The sequence below is a fragment of the Loxodonta africana genome, chromosome 3 (genome assembly GCF_030014295.1).
Source record: "Loxodonta africana isolate mLoxAfr1 chromosome 3, mLoxAfr1.hap2, whole genome shotgun sequence".
Taxonomy (NCBI): Eukaryota; Metazoa; Chordata; class Mammalia; order Proboscidea; family Elephantidae; genus Loxodonta; species Loxodonta africana.
Window position 1 is genome coordinate 88,123,975 of NC_087344.1, and position 27,139 is coordinate 88,151,113.

Genomic DNA, 27,139 nt, shown 5'->3' on the forward strand with positions numbered 1-27,139 from the left:
TGATTGTCTGTTGGTCATTTTGGATTCCTCACCCTGGTACACTTACAGGCAAAGAAAGGAATTATTACATTGGCAGGGGTAATTAACCCTGATTATCATGAGGAAACCCTGGTGGCGTAGTGGTTAAGTGCTATGGCTGCTAACCAATGGGTGAGCAGTTCAAATCCACCAGGCGCTCCTTGGAAACTCTATGGGGCAGTTCTACTCTGTCCTATAGGGTTGCTATGAGTTGGAAACGACTCAACGGCACTAGGTTTGGTTTTTTGGTTTTGGATCATGAGGAAATAGAAGTGCTTCTACATAATGAAAAAAAAAACATAATGAAGGCAGGAAGGAATATGTCTGGAACTTGATGCTTCAATAACCTGTAGAAACAACAACAACAAACAAAAAAAAAACAAGCAATTGTGGCCTGACACGGACAAGATAACTAGGGTCCCAGATCCCTTAGGTCTGGGTCATTCCCATGAGCAAGCAATCAAACTAACAGAAGTTCTAGCTGAGGCTAAGAGTGGGGGAAATCTATAAAAGGTGGTAGAGGAGGGAGATGAAGAATATTAATTACAACATTAGAACCAACTGTACTAATGAGAACTTTAGTTTGTCCCACTAACACTCAGGTCTTTTTGTAGAGAATATGAATAACTGCCATTTCAGAGAATCAGTAACCAAATAGAGTGGACTTAATGTGGGATCTGAATAGTGCAAGAGGAGACCGTAGCAAGTCCTGTACACACCCCACCTATGTCCTCATGGTTTAGTAGCATCTCTTGTAAAGAGAAAATAGCCATATTTTTAAATTCAATATGATAAATTCTATCTTTAATTGATATGTTTAGTCCATTTACATTGATTGTGATTTCTTATATGTTGAATTTATTTCAAACGTTTTATTTGGAGCGTCCTATATTTCCTGCAAGGAGCCCTGATGGTGCAGTGGTTAAGTGCTTGTTTCCTAACTGAAATGTCAGTCCTCAAGGGAGAGAGATGTGGCAGTCTGCTTCCCTAAAGGTTTTTGCCTTGGAAACCCTATGGGTTGGTTCTACTCTGTCCTATAGGGTCGACATGAGTCAGAATAGACTCAAAAGCAATGTTTTTGGTTTTTATATTTCCTGCTTTGTTTATGCTTCTGTTTTCTCCTATGATGAATTCTATTAGATTAACTGTGTTTTATTCCCTTTTTCCTCTAAAATTATTCATTTTATTTCTATTCCCTGAGTTATCCTTAAATATTTAATATGCATATTTGACTTAGCAAGGTCTAAAGTTAAAGAATTATCTCTACCCTCTTTCATAGAATTCAATGACTTATATTTTACCTTCAATTACTCCCTCCACCATACATGTTATCATTTTAGAATATTTTTATTCCACCTTTTATTTATACCACTGAAAGTTAACCTTAATTATTATCACCTCATATAATCAATGCTTATTTAGTAAGCCTACATATTTATAATATTTTTCATTATCATTGTGCCATATATTTATTTGCTCTTGAGTTAAATGTTCTTCTTCTACAAGTATATCCTTTAGTTGCTCTTTAAACTTGGGTCCGTTACTGGTATATAATTCAGTCTTTATCTGAAAATATCTTTATTTTGCCCTTACTCTTGAATGCAGGTTTATCTGGGAATAGAATTCTAGGTAGATACTTATTTTCTCTAGGCACTTTGACAAGATAATATCATTAGCTTCTATTGTTGATGGAAAAGTCTTAAGTTACTCAAATTGTCATCTCTCTGACTAATCTATTCTCTCTCATTATTTTAAGATGTTCTTTTGACTTCAGGGTTTTTCAATTTCTCTGTAATGTGTATATATGTATATTTAGTTTTATTCATCCTGATTAAGATATTTTATACTTCCTACATCTGAAGAGTCATGTCTTTCATAAATTCTGGGCAATTCTCATTAATAATTGCTTTGAATATAGTCTCTCCCTACATACTCTCTAGTCTCATCTTCTGGGACTATTAATAGATGAATGTTGAACCCTCTCTTTTATCTTTCATGTTTTTTAATCTGACTTGCATATTTTACACCTCTGTATCTTTGTATGCATTCTGAGTAATTTCCTCAGCACTATCTAACTTTTCTAAAACAGAATTACCTAATATAGAACAACATAGGAAGCATCAAAGAAGGTGGAAGGAATACACAGAGTCACTGTACCAAAAAGAATTGGTTGACGTTCAACCATTTTAGGAGGTGGCATATGATCAGGAACCAATGGTACTGAAGAAAGAAGTCCAAGCTGCACTGAAGACATCGACAAAAAACAAGGCTCCAGGAACTGACAGAATACCAACTGAGATGTTTCAACAAACGAATACAGCACTGGAAGTGCTCACTCGTCTATGCCAAGAAATTTGGAAGAGAGCTACCTGGCTAACTGAATGGAAAAGATACATATTTATGCCTGTTCCCAAGAAAGATGACCCAGCTGAATGCGGAATCATTATTATTAATATCCCATGAAAGTAAAATTTTGCTGAAGATCATTCAAAAGTGGCTGCAACAGGACATCAACAGGAAACTGCCAGAAATTCAAGCTGGATTCAGAAGAGGACATAGAGTAAGGGATATCACTGCGGATATCAGATGGATCTTGGCTGTCTTAGTTATCTGGCTCTGCTATAACAAAAATACCACAAGTGGATGGCTTTACCAAAGAGAAATTTATTTCCTCACATTCAAGTAGGCTAAAAGTCCAAATTCAAGGTGTCACCTCCATGGGAAGGTTTTCCTCTCTCTGTAGGCCTTCTCATCACTCTTCCCCCCGGACTGTGAGCTTCTCTGCACAGGAACCCTTGGGTCCAAAGGAAGCTCTCTGCTCCCAGCATTGCTTTCTTTGTGGTATGAGGTCTCCCTGTCTCTCTGCTCACTTCTTTCTTTTATATCTCAAGACATTGCCTCAAGGCACAATCCAGTCTTATAGGTTGAGTCCTGGCTCACTAACACAACTGTGGCCCATCCTCCCTCATTAACATCATAAAGGTAGGAATTACATCATGTAGGAAAGTCACACAATACTGGGAATCTTGGCCCATCCAAAATGATACACGTATTTTGAGGGGCACATAATTTAATCCATGACACTGGCTGAAAGCAGAGAATACCAGAAAGATGTTTACCTGTTTCTACTGACTATACAAAGGCATTCAACTGTGTGGATCATAACGAATTATGGATAACATTGGAAAGAATGGGAATTCCAGGACACTTAACTGTGCTCATGAGGAACCTGTACATGTATCAAGAGGCAGTCATTCAAACAGAACAAGGGGATATTGTGTGGTTTAAAGTCAAGAAAGGTGTGTCAGGGTTGTATGTTTCCCCATACTTATTCATTCTGTATGCTGAGCAAATAACCTGAGAAGCTGGACTATATAAAAAAGAATGGGGCATCAGGATTGGAGGAAGATTCATTACCAACCTTCAATACGCAGATGACCCAACATTGCTTGCTGAAAATGAAGAGGACTTGAAGCACTTACTGATGAAGATAAAAGACTACAACCTTCATTATGGATTACAACTCAACAGAAAAAATTAAAATTCTCACAAGTGGACCAATAAGCAACATCATGATAAACTGATAAAAGATGGAAGTTTACAAGGATTTCATTTTACTTGGATCCACAATCAACACCCATGGAAGCAGCAGTCAGGAAATCAAAGGACACGTAGCATTGGACAAATCTTCAGCAAGAGACCTCTTGCAAGTGTTAAAAAGCAAAGATGTCACCTGGAAGATTAAGGTGTGCCTGACCCAAGCCATGGTGTTTTCAATCACCTCATATCCATACAAAAGCTGGATGATGAATAAGGAAGACTGAAGAAGAATTGATGCCTTTGAATTATGGTATTGGCAAAGAATATTGACTATACCATGGACTGCCAAAAGAATGAACAAATCTGTCTTGGAAGAAATACACAAGAATGCTCCTTAGAAGCAAGGATGGCAAGGCTTCATCTCACATGTTTTGGACATGTTATCAGGAGGGATCAGTCCCTTGAGAAGGACATCATACTTGGTAAAGTAAAGGGTTAGCAAACAAAAGGAAGACCCTCAATGAGATGGATTGACACAGTGGCTGCAACAATGGGCTCAAGCATAACAACAATCATGGGAATGGCGCAGGACCGGGCAGTGTTTCCTTCTGTTGTACATAGGGCTGTTATGAGTTGGAACCGACTTGCCAGCACCTAACAACATCTAATGGTTCGTTAATTCTCTCTTCAGCTGTGACTGATCTGATACTTAGTCCGCTCATTAAGTTTTTTATTTCAGTTATTGTATTTTTTATTTCTATAAGTTCTACCTAATTCTTTTCAAGACTGATTTTTCTGTTTCATAGTGTCTTGATCTTTTTATACATATATATAATTATTTTTAATGTTAAGGCAGATTTGGGAATCATTATCAAAACATTGCCTGGCCTTGTCTAATTCAATATGCTTATTTGCATGGTTTTTTGTTTATGTCTCCCTACTAGGCTATATGTTTCATGAGGGCAAAACCATGTCTGTAATTCAAGAAATTATAGTCAATATGAATTTTGAAGGTCAAGTTTTTTTCCAACTTTGGCCAGTGGCAGCCCGTTTAAGATGACCCCTGTGCACTTTTGGCACATCTCCACTTACTTGTTTGATAGCTTCCTAGCAAAAGAAGGTGTCCCAGGCTCATCTCGGGGATAAAATTCTAAGTAGACCCTGTGACCTAGAATCAGCCATTTTTTAAAAATCCCAGTTCTCCACACTACCATCGTGGGAAAATAGTATTTAGACACCAAATTCTAGGTAATAGGAGTGCTCTTTTCTCCTAGGTTATCATCATTTTAGACACTTTCATTGGACAGAGCAAGGAAATAAGTATATTTTTAAAATCATGAGTTTATACTAATGTTTCTAATTCAAATTTAATAGAGTTTTTACTTAATTCCTTTGACTTCTTAATAGCTTTATGGGTTCATAATTTACATACAACCAAATTCATTCATTTTAGATATGTAATTGTGTAACATCCAACAATCTAAAATATTCCCTTGTGCCCCTTTGCCATTGATTCCCTCTTAATCCTCAACCCTAGGCAACTACTGATCTGTTTCTGTTGTTTTAGTCTTGCCTATTTTCAAATTTGATATAAAAGGAGTCACATGATATGCAGTCTTTGTGTCTGGCCTTTTAACATAATGTTTTGGAGATTCATCCATGTTTTTACATATATTAATATTGCATTCATTTTTATCCCTGAGTTCACATTACAGTGTATGAATACACCACAACTTATTCTGGGCATTTGGGTTGCTTCCAGCTTTTGAATAAAATTGCTATGAACATTCCAGTACAAGTCTTTGTGAGGATGCATGTTTTTATTTCTCTTGGATAAATACCTAGGAGTGGGATTGTTGAAAAATATAATTTTTTTGATAAGTGTATGTTTAACTTTATGAGACACTAACAACTTTTTTTCAAAGTAGTTGAACTATTTTGCTTTTTCAGCAGCAATGTAGGAAGGTTCTAATCACTCCACAGTCCACCAACACTTGATATTGTCACTTGTGATGGTTAAGATTGTGTGTCAACTTGGCTGGGCCATGATTCTCAGTGTTTATATGTGGTCACCCCTATAACAGGATCTGTTGTGAGTAGCCTACCAGTTGAAAGGGAGTTTCCTTGGGCATGTGGATGGCATCTGAATACAAGTGGATATTCCGTCCTTTGCCTCTCTGAATCCTGTAGCTGCCTCCTATTCATCTGACCTCCGATTCTTGGGACTTGAGCTAGCAGATTACCTGCCAATCTTGGGATTTGTTTATCTTCACAGCCTGTGAACAAGAGCTCTGCTCTCTGGCCTGCTGATCTTGAGTTTGCCAGCCCCTGCAGCTATGTGAATCAGGAGAAGCCTCTATCCTCATCCATGCCCTTGGGAGGTTCCAGCCTCTACAACCATGTGAGCTGTCTCCTTGATATAAATCTCTGTATATATGTTTATAAGTTTTATTGGTTTTGCTTCTCAAGAGGACTCAGCCTAAGATATTTGGTACTGAGAAGGATTCTAGAGAAACAAAATTGTAAGGATGAGTTTTCCAGATTGGTTCTCAAGTCTGGTTTGTCTTAAAGATATTGATGACTCTGCTTCCAGGGGGCCAGGTGGTGGCACTCAGTTGAAAAAAACAAGGTGGGTGTGGTTACAGTAATGGACAGCAGAGTCAAAGCAGTAATCAGAATAGTCTGACTCATATGGACTTATGACATGGTGTGCCTAGCAGTGAAATAAGAAATCTACTAAATATTTACTTGATGTGTACAAACAGATGAATTCTAGGTCAGGTGAACAGCAGTTCAACTCAAATCATCAGATTAGAGAGTCACAGTCCCTCAATCATTTCCCAGACTTGAGCGAGTTTAAAGACCCATAACCCCTTGAATGAAGGGGAGGCCGGGTCCCTTTGAAGGACTCTGATACATTGCCAAAAATTAATACTGCTAATCTCTCTCCCAGCCTTCCCCAAAGGGACCTATGGCCTTTTACGAGAGTGACTGTTCATTGGGGAAAAGGAAATAATTAGATTTCGGGAATTGCTGGATACTGGCTCTGAACTGACACTAATTCCAGGAGACCCAAAATGTCGTTGTGGCCCATCAGAGCGGGGGCATATGGAAGTCAGGTTATTAATGGAACATTAGCTCATGTCCATCTCACAGTAGGTCCAGTGTGTCCCCAAACCCATCCTGTAGTGATTTCCCCTGCTCCAGAATTCATAATTGGAATAGATATACTCAGCAACTGGCAAAACCCCAGCATGGGATCCCTGACAAATGCAGTAAAGGCTATTATGGTAGGAAAAGCTGAGTGGAAACCATTAGAACTGTCCCTACCTAGGAAAATAATAAACAAAAAGCAATACCACATTCCTGGAGGGATTGCAGAGATTATTGCCACCATCAAGGACTTGAAGGATGCAGGGGTGATGATTCCCACCACATCCCCATTCAACTTGCCTATTTGGCCTGTGAAAAAAAAAACAGATGGATCTTGGAGAATGACAGTGTATCGTGGAAAATTTAACCAGGTGGTGGCTCCAATTGCAGCTGTTGTTCCAGATGTAGTTTCATTGCTTGAGCAAATTAATACATCTCCTGGTACCTGGTATGCAGCTATTGATCTGGCTAATACCTTTTTCTCCATACCTGTTTAGAAGGACCATTAGAAGCAGTTTGCCTTCACCTGGCAAGGCCAGCAGTATACCTTCAGTTGCCTACCTCAGGGCTACATCAACTCTCAAGCCCTATGTCATAATTTAGTCTGCAGGGAACTTGATCTCCTTTCCCTTCCACAAGACATCATACTGGTCCATTACATTGATGACGTTATGCTGACTGGACCTAGAAAGGAAAAAGTGTCAATGACTCTGGACTTATTGGTAAAACATTTGTGTGCTAACCCAGTACATCAACCTAGAGGGTACAAAATTAATCCCACAAAAATGCAGGCATCTTCCACCTCAGTGAAATGTCTAGGGGTCCAGTAGTGTGGGGCATGTCAAGATATTCCTTCTAAAGTGAATGATAAGTTTTTGCACCCAGCTGCTAACTAAAAAGGAGGCACAACACCTAGTAGGCTTCCTTGGATTTTGGAAGCAGCATATTCCTCGTTTGGGTGTGCTACTCCAGCCTATTTATCACGTGACTCGAAAAGCAGCTAGTTTTGAGTGGGGACCAGAACAAGAGAAGGCTCTGCAACAGATTCAGGCTGCCGTGCAAGCTGCTCTGCCACTTGGGCCATATGATTCAGCTGATCCAATGGTGCCTGAAGTGTCAGTGGCAGATGGAGATGCTGTTTGGAGTCTTTGGCCGGCCCCTATTGGTGAATCACAGCACAGACCCTTAGGATTTTGGAGCAAAGCTTTTGGCTTATTACTGGGGCCTTAGTAGAGACTGAACGCTTAACCACGGGACACCAACTCACCATGCTGCCCGAGCTGCCCATCATGAACTGGGTGTTGTCTGACCCACAGAATCATAAAGTTGGATGTGCACAGCAGCACTCCATCATTAAATGCAAGTGGTATATACTAAATCGGGCCTGAGCAGAACCTGAAGGCACAAGTTGCATGAAGAAGTAGCCCAAATGCCCATCATCTCCACTTCTGTCATATTACCTTCCATCTCCAAGTCTGCACCTACCACCTCATGGGGAGTTCCCTATGATCAGTTGGCTGAAGAAGAGAAAACTCATGGCTGGTTTACAAGTGGTTCTGCACAATATGCAGGCACTACTCAGAAGTGGACAGCAACAGCACTACAGGCCCTTTCTGGGACCTCCCTGAAGGACAGTAGTGAAGGGAAATCCTCCCAATGGGCAGAACTTTGAGCAGTTCACCTGGTTTTTCTCTTTTCTTAGAAGGAGAAATGGCCAGATATGCAACTGTATACTGATTCATGGACAGTGGTCAATGATTTGGCTGGATGGTCAGGGACATGGAAGGAACATGATTGGAAAATTGGAGACAAGGATTTATGGGGAAGAGGTATGTGCATAGACCTCTCAGAATGGGCCAAAGAAGTGAAGATATCTGCATCTCATGTGAGTGCTCACCAAAGGGTGACCTCATCAGAGGAAGATTTTAACAACCAAGTGGATAGGATGATGCGTTCTGTGGAAACCAGTCATCCTCTTTCCCCCAGCTACTCCTGTCATTGCTCGCTGGGCTCATGAACAAAGTGGTCCTGGTGTCAGGGATGGAGTTTATGCATGGATTCAGCAACAGGGCCTACCTGGCCACAATCACTGGTGAGTGTCCAATCTGCTGGCAGCAGGGACCAATGCTGAGTCCCTGATATAGCACCATCATCGTTCGAGGTAATCAACCAGCCACCTGGTGCAAGTTGATTGCATTGGACCACTTCCACCATGGAAAGGGCAGCATTTTGTTCTTACTGGAATAAACACTTGCTTTGTTTTTTTTTTTTTTTGGATGTGGATTCGCCTTCCCTGTGTGAAATGCTTCTGCCAAAACTACCATCCATGGATTTACAGAATGTCTTATTCACCATCATGTTATCCCACATAGCATTGCCCCCATTTAAGGGACTAACTTAACAGCAATTGAAGTGTGGCAATGGGCCCATGTTCATAGAATTCACTGGTCTTTCATTGTTCCCCATCACCCTGAAGCAGGTGGCTTGATAGAAGAATGGAATGGCCTTCTAAAGACACAATTACTATGTCAGCTAGGTGGCAATACCTTGCAGGGTTGGGGTACTGTTCTCCAGGAGGCTGTACATATTTTAAACTAGCATCCAATATATGGTGCTGTTTCTCCCATAGCCAGCATTCATGGGTCCAGGAATCAAGGGGTGGAAATGGTAGTGGCACCAGTCTCTATTACCCCTAGTGACCCACTCGCAAGATTTTTGCTTCCTGTTCCCATGACCTTATGCTCTGTGGGTCTAGAGGTCTTAGTTTCAAAGGGAGGAATGCTACCACCTGAAGGCACATCACTGATTCCACCGAACTGGAAGATAAAAATGCCACCTGACCACTTTGAGCTCCTTATGCCTCTGAATCAACAGGCAAACGAGGGAGTTACCATACCTGCTGGTGTGATTGATCCTGATTACCAAGAGGAAACTGGATTGATATTACATAATGGAGGTAAAGAAGAGTATGTCTGGAACGCAGGAGATTCCTTAGGGCATCTTGTAGTACTACCATGTCCTGTGATAAAAGCAACACAATTCCCATGTGACTACTAATGGCCCAGACCCTTCAAGATTGAAGGTTTGGGCCACCCGATCAGGTAGAGAGCCACAATCAGCTGAGGTGCTTGCTGAGGGTAAAGGGAATACAGAATGGGTGGTGGAATAAGGTAGTCCTAGACACCAGTTACAGCCACATGACCAGTTGCAGAAAGGAGGACTATAATTGTTGTATTTCTGCTTTGCTTGTGTGAGTGAAATATTTTTGCTTTCTTCACTTAAAAATATAAGATGTAAACAGGGCTAGTGTATTTTGAGTTATATGTTTGCTCATTGTATCACGTTAGCTGCAAATATGACTTTACAATTTTCTTTATTCAGAGATTATGTATAGTTTAAGGAGATGTGTACAGGTGCCAAGTTGACAAGGGGTGGACTGTGATGGTTAAGATTGTATATCAACTTGGCTGGGCCATGATTCTCAGTGTTTTGGCAGTCATATAATGTTGTGATCACTTCCCTGTTGAGATTTGACATATAATCACCCTCATGACAGGACCTTCTGTGAGTAGCCAGTCAGTTGAAAGGGAGTTTCTTTGGGCATTGTGGCCTGCATCTGAATATAAGCAGACATTCTGGCAAGGCTCGGGGGCTTTTGCTCATTTTGAATCCTGCAGCTATCTAGTATTCATCTGGCCTCCGGTTCTTGAGACTTGAGCTAGCAGCTTACCTGCAGTCTTTACTGCTCATCTTGGGATTCACCGATCTTCATAGCCCGTGAGCAAGAACCCTGCTCTCCTACCTGACGATCTTGGGTTCACCAGCCCCTGCGGTTACGTGAATCAAGAGAATCTCCTATCCTGATGCACTGACTTGGGACTTTGCAGCCTCTACAACTGCGTAAGCCATTTCCTTGATATAAATCTCCTTCTCTCTCTCTCTCTATATATATATATGCTTTACTGGTTTTGCTTCTCTAGAGAACCCAGCTTAAGACAGTTATAATCAAAAAGACAAATAATAACAAGTATTGGCAAAGATGTGGAGGAGTTGGAACCCTCTCGCACTACTGATGGGATTGTAAAATAGTGCAGCATAATGGAAAACAGTCTGGCAGCCCTTAAGTGGTTAAATACAGGGTTATCATATGATCCAGTAATTCCACTCCTAGGTATATACATAAGAGAAATAAAAATGTATAGCCACACAAAAACTTTTACATAAATGTTCATAGCAGCATTGTTCTTAATAGCCAAAATTGGAAACCCAAATATTCATCAGCTGATGAATGTTGTTGTTGTTAGGTGCCCTCAAGTCAGTTCCGACTCATAGTGACCCTATGTACAACAGAAAGAAACACTGCCCAGTTCTGCGTCATCCTCATAATCCTTGTTATGCCTGAGCTCACTGTTCCAGCCACTATGTCAATCCATCTCATTGAGGATCTTCCTCTTTTTCACTGACCTTCTGTCTTAGCATCTACTGCAGCTACAACAGAAATACCACCAGGGGATGGCTTTCACAAAGAGAAGTTTATTCCCTCACAGTCCAGTAGACTAGGAGTCCGAATTCAGGGCGCTGGCTATAGGGAAAGACTTTCTTTCTCTGTTGGATCTGGAGGAAGGTCCTTGTCATCAGTCTTCCCTTGATCTGGGAGCATCTCAGTGCAGGAAACTCAGGTCCAAAGGACATGCTCTGCTCCTGGCGCTGCTTTCTTGGTGGTATGAGATTCCCAACTCTCTGCTTGCTTCCTTCCCCTTTTATCTCCTGTAAGATAAAAGGTGGTGCAGGCCACACCCCAGGGAAACTCCCTTTACATTGGATGTGACCTGGGTAAGGGTGGTGTAACAATCTCACCCTAATCCTCTTTAACATAAAATTACAATAACAAAATGGACAACAACCATACAACACCAAGAATCATGGCCCAGCCAAATTGATACACACATATTTTGGGAGACATAATTCAGTCCACTACACCCTCTAATTTACTAAGCATGAAGTCTTTCTCCAGGGACTGGTCCCTCCTGATAACATGTCCAAAGCATGCAAGAGGTAGTCTCGCCATCTTTCCTCCTAAGAAGCATTCTGGCTGTACTTCTCCTAAGACAAATTTGGGCATTCTTGTGGCAGTCCACAGTATATTCAATATTCTTTGCCAACACCATAATTCAAAAGTACCCATTCTTCTTCGGTATCCCTTATTCATAGATAAATAAAATGTGGTACATCCAGAGTAGAATATTAATAAGCAATAAAAAGGAATGAAATATTAATAAATGCTACAACATAGATGAACCTTGAAAACATTATGCTAAGTGAAAGAAGCCAGTCACTACAAGACCCATATTGTATGATTCCATTTATATGAAATATTCAAAATAGACAAATCAACAGAGATAGAAAACAGATTAGTGACTGCCTAGAGTTGGAGAGTTTGGGACAAATGGATATAGCATTTCTTTTGAAGGTGATGAAAATTTTCTGGAATTAATTGTGATAATGGTTTCACAACTCTGGGAATATACTAAAAACCACTTTAAATAGGTGAATTGAGTGGTATGTGAATTATACCTCAATAAAGTTGTTATTTAAAAAAACTCAACAGTAAGAGGAAAAACAACTCGGTTTTTCTTTTTTAAATCATGAGTAAATGATTTGGCTTTACCAAATAGATAACTTACCAAAGATAATATATGGATGGCAAATAAGTACATGAAAAGTGCTTAAAATAATTGGCCATATGGAAATGCAAATTAAAACCACAAAAGGTTACTACCACAACAGTATTAGAGTGGCTTTAAAGAGAGTGAGAGAGGTGGGGTGGGGGGATAGAAACCAAGTGCTGGTGAGGATTCAGAGCAACTGAAACTCTCATACACTGCCGCTGAGAATGCAAAACGGAATGAAAAACAGTTTGTATCTTATAACACATGCAAGTTTATATTTGTATCTTATTTAATACACACACACACATACAGACATATGCTTAAGAGCCTGGCTGCTAACCAGAAGGTCGGCAGTTCGAATTCACCAGCCACATCTTGGAAACCCTATGGGGCAGTTCTACTTTGTCCTATAGGGTTGCTATCAGTCAGAACCAACTTGACAGTAACAGGCTTGGTTTTGGGTTATATCTATATACACACGCATATGTGTGTGTGTGTGTCTATATTATTATAGTTTGAAATTATCTGCAAACAATATGCCCTCTTTTTGCCTACTTTAGGAAGTACGACTCCCAGCCTCCTCACTCTCTTCTGAAGTTCTGGAATAAAAGCCTTCAGGCACAGAGAAACTGATCCCAGAAGTTTGAAATCAATGAACTATGGGCGGAGCTCTGATAGTATCTGTTCTAGACAACCAAATCCTGGTTTGAACAAGTCAATTATACAAAAAAAAAAAAAAAGTGTGCCCAATGGGTAAGTTGGGTAAATTTTCATCTGCATTGGGTATTAGATAATATAAAGGAGTTCTTTACAACACTGAGAGTATATTAATAATATAGTTTTGATTTGCATATTTTATAATGTATATTGAGGTATTTCACAGTCAAGCTTCACACTTTCTATAATTTACTTTAAAATACTCTTGCACAAAAAAAGAAACAAGACCCATACCTCACTCCACGCATAAAAACAAGCTCAAAATTGATCAAGACCTAAATATAAAATCTAAAACGATAAAGATCATGGAAGAAAAAATAGGGACAATGGTAGCAGCCCTAAAACATGGCATAAACAGTATACAATACATTACTAACAATGCAGAAGAAAAACTAGATAACTGGGAGCTCCTAAAAATCAAACACCTATGCTCATCCAAAGACTTCACTGAAAGAGTAAAAAGACTACCTACATACTGGGAAAAAGTTTTTAGCTATGACATTTCTGATCAGCACCCGATCTTTAAAATCTGCATGATACCTCAAAAACTCAACTACAAAAAGACAAATAACCCAATTAAAAAATGGGCAAAAGATACAAATAGATACTTCACTAAAGAAGACATTCAGGTAGCTAACAGATACATGAGGAAATGCTCACGATCATTAGCCATTAGAGAAATGCAAATCAAAATTACAAAGAGATTTCCTCTCACTCCAACAAAGCTGGCATTAATCCAAAAAACACAAAACAATAAATGCTGGAGAGGCTGCAGAGAGATTGGAACACTTATACACTGCTGGTGGGAATATAAAATGGTACAACCACTTTGGAAATCGATTTGGCACTTCCTTAAAAAACTAGAAATAGAACTACCATACGATCCAGCAATCCCATTCCTTGGAATATATCCTAGAGAAATAAGAGCCTTTACACAAACAGATGTATGCACACCCATGTTCATTGCAGCACTGTTTACAATAGCAAAAAGATAGAAGCAACCAAGGTGCCCATCAACGGACGAATGGATAAATAAATTGTGGTATATTCACACAATGGAATACTACACATCGATAAAGAACAGTGAGGAATCTGTGAAACATTTCATAACATGGAGGAACCTGGAAGGCATTATGCTGAGTGAAATTAGTCAGTTGCAAAAGGACAAATATTGTATAAGACCACTATTATAAGAACTCGAGAAATAGTTTAAACAGAGAAGAAAATATTCTTTGATGGTTATGAGAGGGGAGAAGGAGGGAGGGTGGGAGAGGGGTATTCACTAATTAGATAGTAGACAAGAACTACTTTAGGTGATGGGAAAGACTACACACAATACAGGCGAGGTCAGCACAAATGGACTAAACCAAAAGCAAAGAACTTACCTGAATAAACTGAATACTTCGAAGGCAGCGTAGCAGGGTCGAGGGTTTGGAGACCATGGTTTCAGGAGACATCTAAGTTAATGGGCATAATAAAATCTATTAAGAAAACATTCTGCATCCCACTTTGGAGAGTGGCATCTGGGGTCTTAAACGCCAGCAAGTGGCCACCTAAGATGCATCAATTGGTCTCAACCCACCTGGATCAAAGGAGAATGAAGAACACCAAGGACACAAGGTAATTACAAACCCAAGAGACAGAAAGGGCCACATAAACCAGATACTGCATCAGTCTGAGACCAGAAGAGCTAGATGGTGCCTGGCTACAACCCATGACTGCCATGACAAGGAACACAACAGAGAACCCCTGAGGGAGCAGGAGAGCAGTGGGACGCAGACACCAAATTCTCGTATAAAGACCAGACTTAATGGTCTGACTGAGACTAGAAGGACCCTGGTGGTCATGGCCCCCAAACCTTCTGTTGGCCCAGGGCAGGAACCATTCCCAAAGCCAATTCTTCAGACATGGATTGGACTGGACAATGGGTTGGAGAGGGACGCTGGTGAGGAGTGAGCTTCTTGGGTCATGTGGACACTTGAGAGTATGTTGGCATCTCCTCCCTGGAGCGTAGATGAGAGGGTAGAAGGAGGTAGAAGCTGGCTAAATGCATACGAAAAGACAGAGTGAAGGGAGGGAGCGGGCTGTCTCATTAGGGGGAGAGCAATTGGAAGTATATAGCAAGGTGTATATAAGTTTTTGTATAAGAGATTGACTTGCTTTGTAAATCTTCACTTAAAGCCCGATAAAAAATTTTTTTAAAACTCTTGCACAGAAAAAATTAAATGAAACAAATATTGCAAAATGCAATAATTATTACATCTATGTGATGAGTATATGAGAACTTATTACACTGTTCTCTACTCTTCTGTATGATTGAATTTTTTCATAATAAAAAGTTTAAAAGATAAAAAAAGTGTCTGAAAAGCCAAGGAATACTGAGTCTTTTAGTACCAGAGCCAAGAGAACCTTCATCCAATAAGTTCCCACAGCCTTCTTATGGCGTGTTGTGAAGATGACTTTGAATCAAAGAAAGCTTGGATCAACTCAATGTCCCTTGGAAAAGAAAACGGAAAGGTAAGTAATACGTTTTATAATGATTCTGCCATAAAATGCTAAAACGATGACTATTTAGGGTTGAAATGGGCAAACATTCAGCCTTCCAGAAAGTTTGATTTTCCAGCAGACCCCATTCCTTGCAGAAGCTGGTAACTGAGAACTGGCTGCAAGGAGGATTTCAGTTACTTTAGCCTACTCTACATCCATTTCTCTTTTCCAGCAATGGCACCCAGTTTTCCTTTGGGAAACACCACACCCATATTCACCTGTTTGTGTGGTTTGTTTGGGCTGAGTAGCCTCAGTCCCACTCCAGAGGTAAGCCTGTGGCTCAGACTAAACCATGCAGACTCATGGGGTTGGTTCTGGGATGGAAGGGCGACAAAATGAATCAACTCCAAGATGTTTTCTTTAACTACTGGGAGAGAAAGTAGAACATGAGCCTGAAGCCACTGATGGCCTCAACATGTGGAGAAAATCTCCCTTATATTATGACAACTCAGAGTAAGCTGAGCTGAGAGATGGAGAAAAGCAGCTTTCAAATGATCATGTTTGAGCGCCTGGTTCCAGCTACTCCTGAAGCCAAATACACTCCAGATGTTTTAGTTTTAAGAGTCTGTTTATAATAACAATAATAAGTCAATAAATTTCCTCTTTTTAAGTCAGTGTGACTTGGGTGTCAGTCACTTGCAAATAATAGGCTCTTGTGACATTCCTTGAGCTACAAGGATGTCATAAAAAAGCCATGTAGCTTCCACTTTGCTGGAACATCTGTTCTTGGAACTCTGAGCCAACATGTAAGAGGTCTGAGGCCACGATGAGGGAGAGGCTACATATAGTTGCTCCAGTCAGCGGTCCGGCTGAGCTCGGCCTTCCAGCCACCCGTGCCAAGACATCGGGCATGACTGAAGTTGTCTTAGACCCACCAGACCAACACATCCTCCAGCTGAACACCACCAAGAGATCTCCCTCCAGATGGAGCAAAAGAGTGACCCGGCCAAGCCTTGCCCAAATTCCTGACCCACAAAGTCATGAGAAATTAAACAGTTATTATTTTAAGCCACTAAAGTTTGGGGTCATTTGTTATACAATAGTTAACTGGGGCAGGCAGCCCGAAGGATGGGACATAGGCTGGGCAGTGGCAGGTGCAGTTTTTAATGGAGTCTGAAGCTTTAAGAGAAAGAATTCACTTGACCACGTGAACATGGTCCTCAAGTGGAGGAAAAGGGAAAGACTTTCAAAGCAGAGGGACTGCATGGCCGTGGGCAAAGAAAAGTGAAATGCATGGTCTGTTAGGTGGCTCTGAGGACTCAGTGCAACTAGAGTGCAAGGGGGTGATCAGGAAAGGATAGACAAGTGGGGAGGGAGGAAAAAAGAAGTGGCTAAACCTTCAGAAAGTAAAGGGAAGGGACAGGTGGTAATGACCCCAGGACAATGGCCTTTAGAAGGTTCAAAATTTTAATAGAATGATTATAGGAGGCCAGCTCTCTTGGCATGAACAGAAATGGTGGGAGGCAGAACCCCAACGTCTGGGGTTTCAACACCCCTCCTAAGCCGGTGGCCTTCCACTGAGTGAGTCCTGTGCCCTATGGGGGGTGGGACATAGCGTTGGGCCCTCACAAGACTCTGCTGACACCCACATGCAAACTCTTTCTACCATTTGGTGTCCATACGTAGAGTGGCTGGTGGGTTCTAACCACTGGCCTTTCAATTAGCAGCCAAACACTTAACGACCGTGGCACCACCAGGGCTCCTTTAGAGGTTCCATAGGCCCCTCAAACTCTGTAGATTAGAAACTATTTTCTGGCCCTCCAAAGTTGTCCCTGATCCAGTGGCCCATATCTCTAAGTGTCATCCCCACTGAGTCACCCAACCCAGATACCTGGGAATTAGCTGTGAGCCCTCCTCCCTGCTTATTCCCTACACTAGATTAACAACGAAGAGTCTGGTCTCCAGCAGTTCCTAAAGTTGACCTCGTCTCTCCCTCTCCCCGATCTCACTGATCATTTTTCGCTCTATCATCTCTCACAGCTCCTCCTCAGAGAGGCTCTGCCTTTCTCCTAACAATCTCTCCAATCCAAATACAAATCTAATCAGACACTGCAGTCAGTGGCTCCCGACCCTCATTCTGAAACCCAGGCCCCTTATCCTGGTATTCAAGGTTCTCTATGATCTGACGTCTGACCTCTGTCCAACCTCAATAGCCTGTCCCCACCTCCTCCCTCTCCACCTGATCCTGCAGAGGGAACCCTTATTGTCTCACCAACTTCCTGCCACAGATCAAAATGCTGCCCCCACCTACCCCCTTCAGGACTCAGCTGCAGCCTCACTTCCTCTCCCAAGCACTTCCAGAACCCACCCTCTCCCAAATGATGAGGGCTCTCCATGGCCGCCTGCTCTGGGGAAGGTCTTTCCCATAACCTGTGACATCTAGAGGATTTATAAGCCAAATTTGCTCCAGCCACTCAATCCCTCTGAGCTGTTTACTATTTTGTGAAATGGGACAATACTACTCACAACAAAGGATATAAGAATTATAATAGTGAACACTTAGTGAGCAGGCACTGAACTAAGAGCTATTTACACATTATTTCATTTAATCCTAACAGTGGGACAGACAGTATTATTAACCAACCAGCTGACAGCGGAGTCTATTCTGACTCATGGTGACCGCATTATTAGCCCCACATGATTGAAGAGGAAACTGAGGTTAAGTGCCTTGCCTAAAATGCCTTTCCCTGAGGCAGAAGTCCCTGACCCCACCTTCCCGGCACCATGGTGTGTCTCCCTCGCCTGTTTGGTTGTTCCCACCCCACAACACACTGAGTTTTTAGAAGGCAGGGATGGTACCTATTATGCACACCTGTGTATCCCAAGGTCCTAGATCTGGGCATCACATACAGTAAGTACTTGGTAAATATTTGCTGACTGAAGTAATCCTTGAATGAATAAACCCAGCCAGTGATGAGCCTGGATCCCAGTTTTTGGCTCTTTCTGGCTCCAACTCACAGAGCTCACCCACTGAGCTGGATGCTGTGGGGAGCCTGCTTTAGTACAGGTCCTGGCACACAGTAGGCACTCAGAAACATGTAGCTGCTGCTGCTGTTATGCAAGAAGAGGAAGAAAAGGGGGAGGAGGAGGTGAAGGAGAAGAAAGAAGTAGAAGAGTTAGGAGAATTATTTCAAAACAACTACTACTCCCGTGAGTCGGTCTCCCCAAAAGTCAGAGCTCCGCCATGGTGACCCAGGTCCGTGTCCTTTCCGCGCCCAGCTCATGGTGGGGTCCAGCAGACTTGGGGTGCGGGGTTAGAGTTTGGGAATAAGCCTGGACAGTAGAGGTCGGGAAGAACCTCCCCACCCCCACCCCCCACCCCCCACCCCCCACCCCTCAGGAAAGTGCTGGCTCTTGAGAAACTCGTGCTGTCGGTCAGGGGTCGGGCGCCAGCAGCGACGGAGAAACCCAGCGCTCCTCCCCAGCGCGGGTCCCCGAAGATCACCTGCGGAGGCTCCACGAAAAAGAGGCGCCTATTCACTCGCCTTCCCGCGCCCCACCTGGCAACCAGGCTTGAGCATCCCGGGTTCTGATTCCAGGCCCCTCAGTGTCTGGAAGTGTGACCTGACCCTCGGCAGGTCACTGATGGTCTACCAGCCTATCTTCCCAATTGTGCAGTGGGCGGTGGGGTCAGGCGCGCGCCGAGGGCGCAGGCCCTTGCCAGGCTCCAAGAGCTGTGACTGACCGCCCTGGGCTTCTATGGCGGGGCCTGGGCTGCGGGGACCAGGGGAGAAGGGAAGCCCGGGGACCCCACTACCGCACCCACCCTGCAACTCCCACTGCAGGGTTCGCAGCCCCGAGCTGGGGTCGCGCTTGGCAAACTGCCTCTCTTCTCTGGGCAGCTTCTGCACACGGAGGATGTTTCTGCAGAGCCCCCACCATCGGCCAGTGGAGACTTCTTCATAAAAGGAGGTGGACGAGGAGAAGGCCTACTAGGGCAGTGGAGAGGGGACGAGATCGGCGATCCTTGAACGATTGGACAAGTCCCTGGACCAATTCGAACCTCAGTTTCTTCCTCTGTAAAACGGGGCCAGTAATAAACAACTCACTATTCTCTCGGGTTTGCTGTGAGGGTGAACTAAAATGATAATCTTGAAATCTACGAAGCTCCAGATGTGCTTGAGAGTGGGTAACGCTGGCCCACAGGCCTGAGCACCGGCAGGAATCCGGGAGCCTCGGGCCACCTAGTGTGGATCCCCCCCGAAACCAAGAGGCTCTGACAGACCCTATCACCGCAGAGGCCAGGGAGGGGGCGGCTAGAACCGCCTGGCTGACAGTGACCTGAGGCCTCCGAAAGCCTGGAGGTTTTGAGTGGGCGCAGCAGCCAGGGCAGGAAAGTTTACACTTCTAGAAGCTTCCACGCGCTTTCTCAGCCTTCTGCTTTTCTTTCTAACTCTTCTTTCTTTCTCCTCTCTCACTTTCTTCTTTCTTTCCTATCTCATTCCCTTTCTTGCACCGTCTCTCACTTGCCCCATCTTTTTTCTCTCGCTCTTTCTCCCCCCACTTCCACTTCATCCTCACCCTAGCACTTTATAACCAAACAGCCAAACCTCCTTTCCAATTAAAGTGGAATTAGGCAACTCAATCAAATTAGTTCCCTATTAAAGCCCTTCTTTATTAAACCGTTTTCTTGTCCTGCTATTAAGTTTCACCGCCTGGCGGAACTCGAGACGGCCCCAGAAGTTTACCTTGGGATGTCGCCGGGCCCAGATTAGGGGAGGGGGCTCCCTATTTCCTGAGGACCGACGAGAGGTTGGAGGAGGGGGTCGGCTCGGGAGCCGCTTATTTGCTCAGCTCCGCCTGAGGAGGAAAGGGAAAAAGGGTGAGAAAACCCACGGGCCCCGGGGCTATGAGGTCTGAGGTCTGGCCTAAAGGCGTGCCCTCAAGGCCACTCTCCGGTTACACTGTCTACCACCGCCACCAACCTACAAAAATAAAGTAACTCCCAGGCCTCGAGCCGGGGCTGGAGAGCGGTCGCAGCCTCCCCTACCGGCCTCTGCCTTTTGGAGAAGCGAGACGCCACAGTGTGCGACCCGTGCTTCGCTCCAGTCTGCTCTCCGAGAGCGTGAGAACCTGGCGGGCCAGCCTCGCGGGATTCTGGAGGAGGGTGCGCATCGGAGTCTGGGGACCAAGAGCCAGGCTCCTCCCGAGTTCTGAGCCTCGAGACCTCCCAGGCGCCGCAGAATTTCCTCGACCCCATTCTCCCCCGAGAGTCCGAGCAGGGGCGGGACTTCGGTCAAACTTCTCTCTTGCACCGCGGCCTGACCTGGAAATCAAGACCGTGTCATTCTCCCGAGGAGCGGGGCTGGAGTCGGCGTTGTTTTCTTAGAAAATAACATTTATTTCTAGCTCATGTCTATGCAAAGGCAAGCACAAATTGAGCCGTTCTCAGCAACAGGGTCTCCTGCTGCCCGCCACTCGGCCCCTCAGCGGGGGCAGTTGGCAAGTCCCAGAGGCCAGGACACGCCCGCGCGAGCAGGTCTGGCTCAGTCACACGTCCCTCTGTCCCTGCTTCAGCGCGCACTTCGACGGTTCCTTAGGGCGAGATCCACCGCAGGCAAGAGGGGTGGGGGCAGGATTCAGCCCGAGTTTACAATATATTTAATCTATAAAACCTGATAAGTACAATGCGCACATAGTCTAATTTTTTCCCATTTTTTTTGCTTGTTTTTGAAAGTTCTTCACGTTAATACCAAGGTCACCTACAGATTACAATTAATAACTTAGAATTCCATTTTATAACATTATACACTGGCTTGTATATATATATGTATAGATTATATATAGATTTATACATATATAAAAACTCACACTGCACCAAGGAAACCCATGCTTATCGGCATAAGCAACAAAGAGAGCGACAAATACCGCAACGAGGAAAGTGCACCTTAGAACTTGTTTCCTTTTTTTTTTTTTTACAATTGATATCGATATAAGTATATGTGTCCCCAAGACTCGACTCAGTGCCAAAAGATTTATACATCCTAAATTTATATTTGTTAGAGCAAATATGTAAAATTAAAATTAAAAAAAAAAACGGGAGGGAGACACAGAAGACAGACTCTCAGACTCTCCTGCCATCCAACTGAGAGCGCAGGCGGACGAGAGGAACACAGCTAAAGGAGCGAGAAGCGGCCGCGGCCTGGGAATTTCTGTGGATCCCTCGCCTTTTGAGGAGCTCAGGTACCTTAAGGTGGGGGCTCCCCACGGTGGCTGGAGGGTGGGCAATGAGGACCCAGACTGCGCACCTCTCCGAGAACATCCGCACCTGTAAAAAAAGTAGCAGCTCCCTTTTCCTCGGCCCTCTTCCAACCACCCTCCAAAACAAAATCGAAAACCACCTTGGAGCGGAGGACTCCAGCCAGGGCGCAGAGAGCGCACCAATAGGCCAAAAAGGGCCGCGGCCCGCGGGGGCAAGACTGAGGTCCCTGTTTGGGGGCTGCCCGGCTGCCGGGCTTCTCGCCCTACTGTTTTTCCGGGGCGCCGTTGACCATCGGCCCGTAGAGGCCGCCGCCGTAGGTTGGCTCCTTGTGCACTGCCGCGGCGGCTGCCGAGCGGTCGCGCATGAGATCGCTGAAAGCGTAGTCCATGGGTGGGCGGAAGCCGAGAGTGGGCACCAGGCCGGCGGTGGAGTAGGGCGCCATGAAGGCCAGACCCCGGCTGTGCGCCGCCGCAGCGGAGTAGGCCAGGCGCAGCGGGCTGAGGCCGAGAGGCGCGCCCAGGGGGTAGGCGCCCGCGTCGGCGCCGAAGTGACTGGCGTTAGGCTGCAGCGGAGAGAAGGCTGAGCGGCTGCTCAGTGAGCCCAGCGCCCCGGGCGCCATGGCGCCGGCCAGTAAGGGTCTGTGGTGCGGGGGTGCGGCGGGGCCGGCCTGCAGCGGCGCGGGCAGCCCAGGTCCCCCGGCGGCTGCAGCAGCGTCGACGCGACCCGGCCACGCGTCGTCCGTGGCAGCTGCTGCGCCCATGGTGGCTTTATCAGGGGGCGCCGCAGGGCCCAGGCCGGCTGCCAGCCCTCCGCGGTGATGGTTCAGCACCTGCTCAATGGCCTGGACCACGTCGCCGCCGCAGCCCTGCAACACCAGCTCCAGGACGCCGCGCCGGTGGCCTGGGAAGACGCGCGTCAAGATGTCCAGCGGCGTCCGCTGCCGTGGACCCGGGCCTCCGCCCAGCCCCGGGGCCGGCCCGGCCTCCGCCTCTTCCTTGTCTGCCTCTGAGCCGGATTCGGAGCCTAGAGGGCTGGCGGAGCCGGGGCTGTCCTCCTCGCCGCCGCCACTGGGGCCAGCGCTGCCCGGACAGCTGCCACTTGCCTCCTTAGAAGCCCGGGCCAGGGGCGACCCCGAAAATGACTCGCCGTCGCCGTTCTCCGAGCCTGAGCCCGGCCGCACCTCCGGGGATGATGTCCCAGGACCCGAGTCCGCGCCGTCAGGGGACAATGGCTTCCCCAGCAGCGGCTGCGGGCTGCCTGGGCGGCCTGCCTGCAGTAGCGTCTTGGGAAACAGGTCAAACTTCTGCAACTTGGCCTCTAGGAGAGAAAACGGGGTGTCAGGGGAAGTTTGTAGGAGGTGGCAGCACCTCAGCCCTTTGGATTCCAGCTTCCTCTTTCTCTGAGCCTCATAACCTTCACTCACTGGGCTCCTGTGCCCATCTTCATTTTTGCTCCAGCATTCCTTCCTAGCTGCGCCCCAGCAGCCTTCTCTCTTCCCCTGCCCCTCAGGACTCTACCCAGAATCTTTTCTACCCAGGACTCTAATCACAAGTGTCTGTGAAGTCGATGTCCAGGGCCCCTCTCCTCACCTCTGTGCCCCAACACTGTCACCCTTAGCCCCCAGCCCTTCCCTCCCAGTCTTGCCCTGCAGAAGTGGCTTGGCCCAAGGTTCAAGCAGAAGCCAACACAACTTCCACCCATTCCACACGCGGCAGAGAAGACTCAACTCCACATCTGAGGTTCCAAGAGCCAACCCTGACCTGGGTCCCCTCTGACCCTGGGAAGTACAACCAGTAAGGGGAGGTGCCTTGGACATCTAGGAGGCCCGAAGCCTCTCCACAGACAGAAGTAGAGCTCGGGTTTCTAATGGCCTTTTCCCAAAACTAAGATCTAAGAAGTTCCTGCCCTCCACAGAAAAAGGCATGTGAGTGGTGCCGGGCAGAACGATGGAAGAAAGACAGGATCGAGGGAGGAGAAAGAGAGAGTATCCTAAGAAAACCGGGACAAGCCGGGAGAGAAGCAGAAAAAGAAAACACACACACACACACACAAGAGGAAGGCGCAGCATGCAGTTTTCCAGGAGTCTTTTGGAAAAGGAGAAAAAGAATAACACGGGGTGGGGGGGGGTGGGAAGAGGGCGTCTTTAGTGCCTAGGGAAAGCGAGGCAGGGCGGAGGAGGAGGAAGGAAGGAGGTCAGATTTCTGAAGAGACTTGGGAAGGAGGGGAGGAGAAAAGGCGGAGTGTGGAGGACCGCACAGCCAAGGAAAAGGCTCGTGGGTTTCTGCGGTGGGGAGAAGAGAAAGCGTAGTGAGTCGGAAAGTAGGGACCTGTCTGAGTTTGGGAAGAAGAGAGCGAGATTAAAGCGTCTATGTTTGGCCCCGAGGTAGAGAAAAGAGTAAAATGTACACTCTTCAAAAAGGAAAGAAAGAGAAGTTTCTGTGTTTACGCCAAATATTAGCGGCTGGATGTGCGATGAACTTAGGCAGTTCGGCGGTTTGGAGAAGGAAATTCTACTCTTACTGTCCGGAGGCAAAGCCCCAGGCCGCGCGCCCCTGGTCCCCTTCTCTTTCCCCCCTCCCCTCCCGGCCACATCGCTCACCTGCGCCCCCAGCGCCCGCTGCTCCGCCTCCGGCCCCCGCAGGCGCTCCCGCTCCGGGTCCCCCGCCATCGGCGGCGCACACTGAGCCGAAGACCTCGTAGGCTGGCCGTGGCGGGATGATGCCGTTGGCTGCGGCCAGCGCCAGCCCCTCCGCGGTGCCGTAGAGCAGCTGCAGCTCGCGCGCCTCGTTTTCCTCCTGCGCCTGCTGCCTGCGCAGAGCCACCTGCGCGGCCATGACGCGCTGACGCTCGGCAATGAGCGTGCATTTGGCGCACAGGCAATCCTTCCAACGGCAGTAGCGCTTGTGGCCCTTGAGCGCCGACACCACCCCGTGATTGCGGCAGCGCGCGCACTTAGGGGTCCGCGGATACTTCTCCGCCGCCCGCAGCAGCAGCGGCGGGGCCCTCAGCAAGCCGCCGGCTACGCTCACCGGCAGCGACGCAGCCGCCGCCGCTGCCGCTGCCACCGACGCCACCGACGCCACTGGCGGCCCCGTCGCTGTCGCCGCTGCTGTCGCCGCGCTGGGCACGCTGGGCAGCTCCGAGCGCAGCTCCATGGCCGGACCTGGCGTGGAAGACTGTGGGAAAGGGGGAGAGACCGGCGATGAGGAGAGCGCTGTGCACTAGGATAAAGCGTAGGATCGAGGAAGCCAGGCTTAATTAAAGAGAGAAATTCCGTTCGCAGAAGTTTGACTCGTAGTTGCCAACTTGCTGGAAGAAGGTGCCCTCAGAGCCCCTCCTTCCCTTCCTTCCCGCCACCGCCCCCCCCCTCCTCCAGCCGTTCTACTTATATCTGATTTACACGCTGGTTGCAAGATTCCGTTTGAAACGGAGGTTCCGCTAGAAAAAAATAAAAAGACATGTAAAGTTTGAAAGCCACTGGTTCAGATGGTTGTAATGAGGATTTGAAAAAGAAAATGCTATCCCCAAAAGTTTCGTTTAATTGGAAAGAGATGAATTGAGAGAAATGTGGGTTTGGTGGAACTCCTTTTAGAAAATATTGGCCCAACAGTTAGACTGATAATCAAGAGTAAAATAGGAATACCTGAAGCAAAACGTTCAGTTTGGTGGAAGGGTGAAGAGAAGGGGAAAGAAACGAAGACGCAGAGTTCAGCTGGTTGGGTCTGGGTTGTTTTGGTGGAGTTTTTTGGTTTGTTTGGGATGGGTGGTTGTTGGGGGTGGGAGCGAGAAAACCAGGAACAGAAAGAACAGCTTTAGGAAATAGAGTGAGGGCAAGGGAAAAAAATTAAAACTCAGGGGCAAAGTTAGGCTGGGTGGCTCAGGGACCAGTAGAAATGTGGGGACTAAAAGTCCCATGGTGAGGTCTTCCATAGAGGGGGAGAGAAGACGTGCGGAGCTGAGTTTAGGAGGCCTGGGAGAAGGAGGATAGAAGAAAAGAACTTTTCTTTGGATAGACAAAACCAGCCCAAATATTAGTTTGAAGGGCAAGGGAAACAGCGAAAATCAGAGCTGATATGGGAGCTGTGATCTCATGTTCACGCGGGGGAGAGGGTAGTGGACGATAAAAAAAAAAAAACCCGCGGGCAAAGGCTGGGAGTGGGAATGGAGTAAAACCCGTGGAACCATTTTTAGGTTTGTGGTCTGGAAGGGTAGTCCGGGAGGAAGAAGTATTTTGCGAAAAGTTAGGCACTGCGAAAGGGAGAGAACAGGTGTGTCTCCTTCCTTTTCTTTGACCCCTCACAGCCCCTCCCCCACTCCCGATTTAAGGATAGGGTCGTCAGACGCGCCCTACCCAACCTGGGGCCCCGCGGGATCCCGTTCCAGCGCAGGTTTCCGCGTTCTGGTTTCGTAGTTGGGTTCCTGAGACTTGGATGGCCCAGCAGACGTCGCCGAGACAGAGAAGTCGCCTCCGGAACTGGCCATGCGCGGACGCTGGGGTCCCACCCGCACCGCAGCCCCAGAGGCCCGAGCAGGCCCAACTCCCAGCTTCCGCCCTGCCCTCCTATGGATCCCCCAGTCTCCAATGGAGCCCAGGACCCAACCCTGGTGTCTCTGCCCGGGAATCCCAGACCCACTCCCTGTGCGCGCTGCCTATTCCCCTTCGCCCCTCGGGCCGCGCAGCCTCTAAGGCCGGCGGGGTCCGGGTCTCCCCAACAGGGGCCTCAGGTCAGGCTGGCTCCTCCGCTTTCCCTTTGGCCCTCAATTACCTGTCTCGGGCTGCGGAATCCTATTCCTCCGCTGGCGCCGCGCTCGCCTCCCAGTTCCGCTCACACGCTGGCGCTTTTGGCCTCTCTCCCTCGCCCCCGGCCCCTTATCTGACCACGTCACCCTCCTCCGGTCACCATGTCCTAACTTCCGGACCCCCTCAGAATGCAACGCAGTCCAGCCCTCCCGGTGGAAATCGAAGCCAGGGGTCCGCTTGGCGGCCGGGGAACTGGAACCCGAGATTGGACCCTCGCCTCACCGCGTCCCCTTGCAGTGCGCGCCGGACGCCGCGCGCAGCCGGGGCCCAGGTGCCCGGCGCTGCCAGACTCTCAATGAGCCGCTCGCCCGCTCTATTGTTGCTCCTTAGGGCTCCATTAGGCAGAATTGGACAACAATGTGGCGCCTGCCATTGGCCAGGGGAGGCAGTCGGCGCTCTGATTGGCCCGGCCAGCGCCCGGGGAACTCCGCATTCTACAGTGTCCGAAAAATTCGAAACTCCAAAAGCTTCACTGTGTACCTCCGGGAGGGG

The 27,139-nt window shown here is 46.7% G+C and overlaps 1 protein-coding gene across 1 annotated transcript; it reads right to left on the bottom strand.

Moving 5' to 3' along the window:
* Positions 1-20,922: 20,922 nt before the first annotated feature.
* On the bottom strand, positions 20,923-25,001 carry DMRTA2 (DMRT like family A2). Its single transcript, XM_003411092.4, has 2 exons — positions 24,446-25,001; positions 20,923-23,163 (listed from the first exon to the last, which is right to left on the bottom strand). Exons 1-2 carry the CDS (start codon positions 24,999-25,001, stop codon positions 22,109-22,111), a joined length of 1,611 nt encoding a protein of 536 aa, XP_003411140.2. The 3' UTR covers positions 20,923-22,108.
* Positions 25,002-27,139: the final 2,138 nt, after the last annotated feature.

Excerpts from the sequence above, each read along its gene's own strand:
- DMRTA2 (XM_003411092.4), bottom strand. The coding sequence starts at position 25,001 with ATGGAGCTGCGCTCGGAGCTGCCCAGCGTGCCCAGCGCGGCGACAGCA. Across the intron at positions 23,164-24,445 it reads AGCGGGCGCTGGGGGCGCAG|AGGCCAAGTTGCAGAAGTTT; the intron begins GTGAGCGATGTG and ends TTTCTCTCCTAG.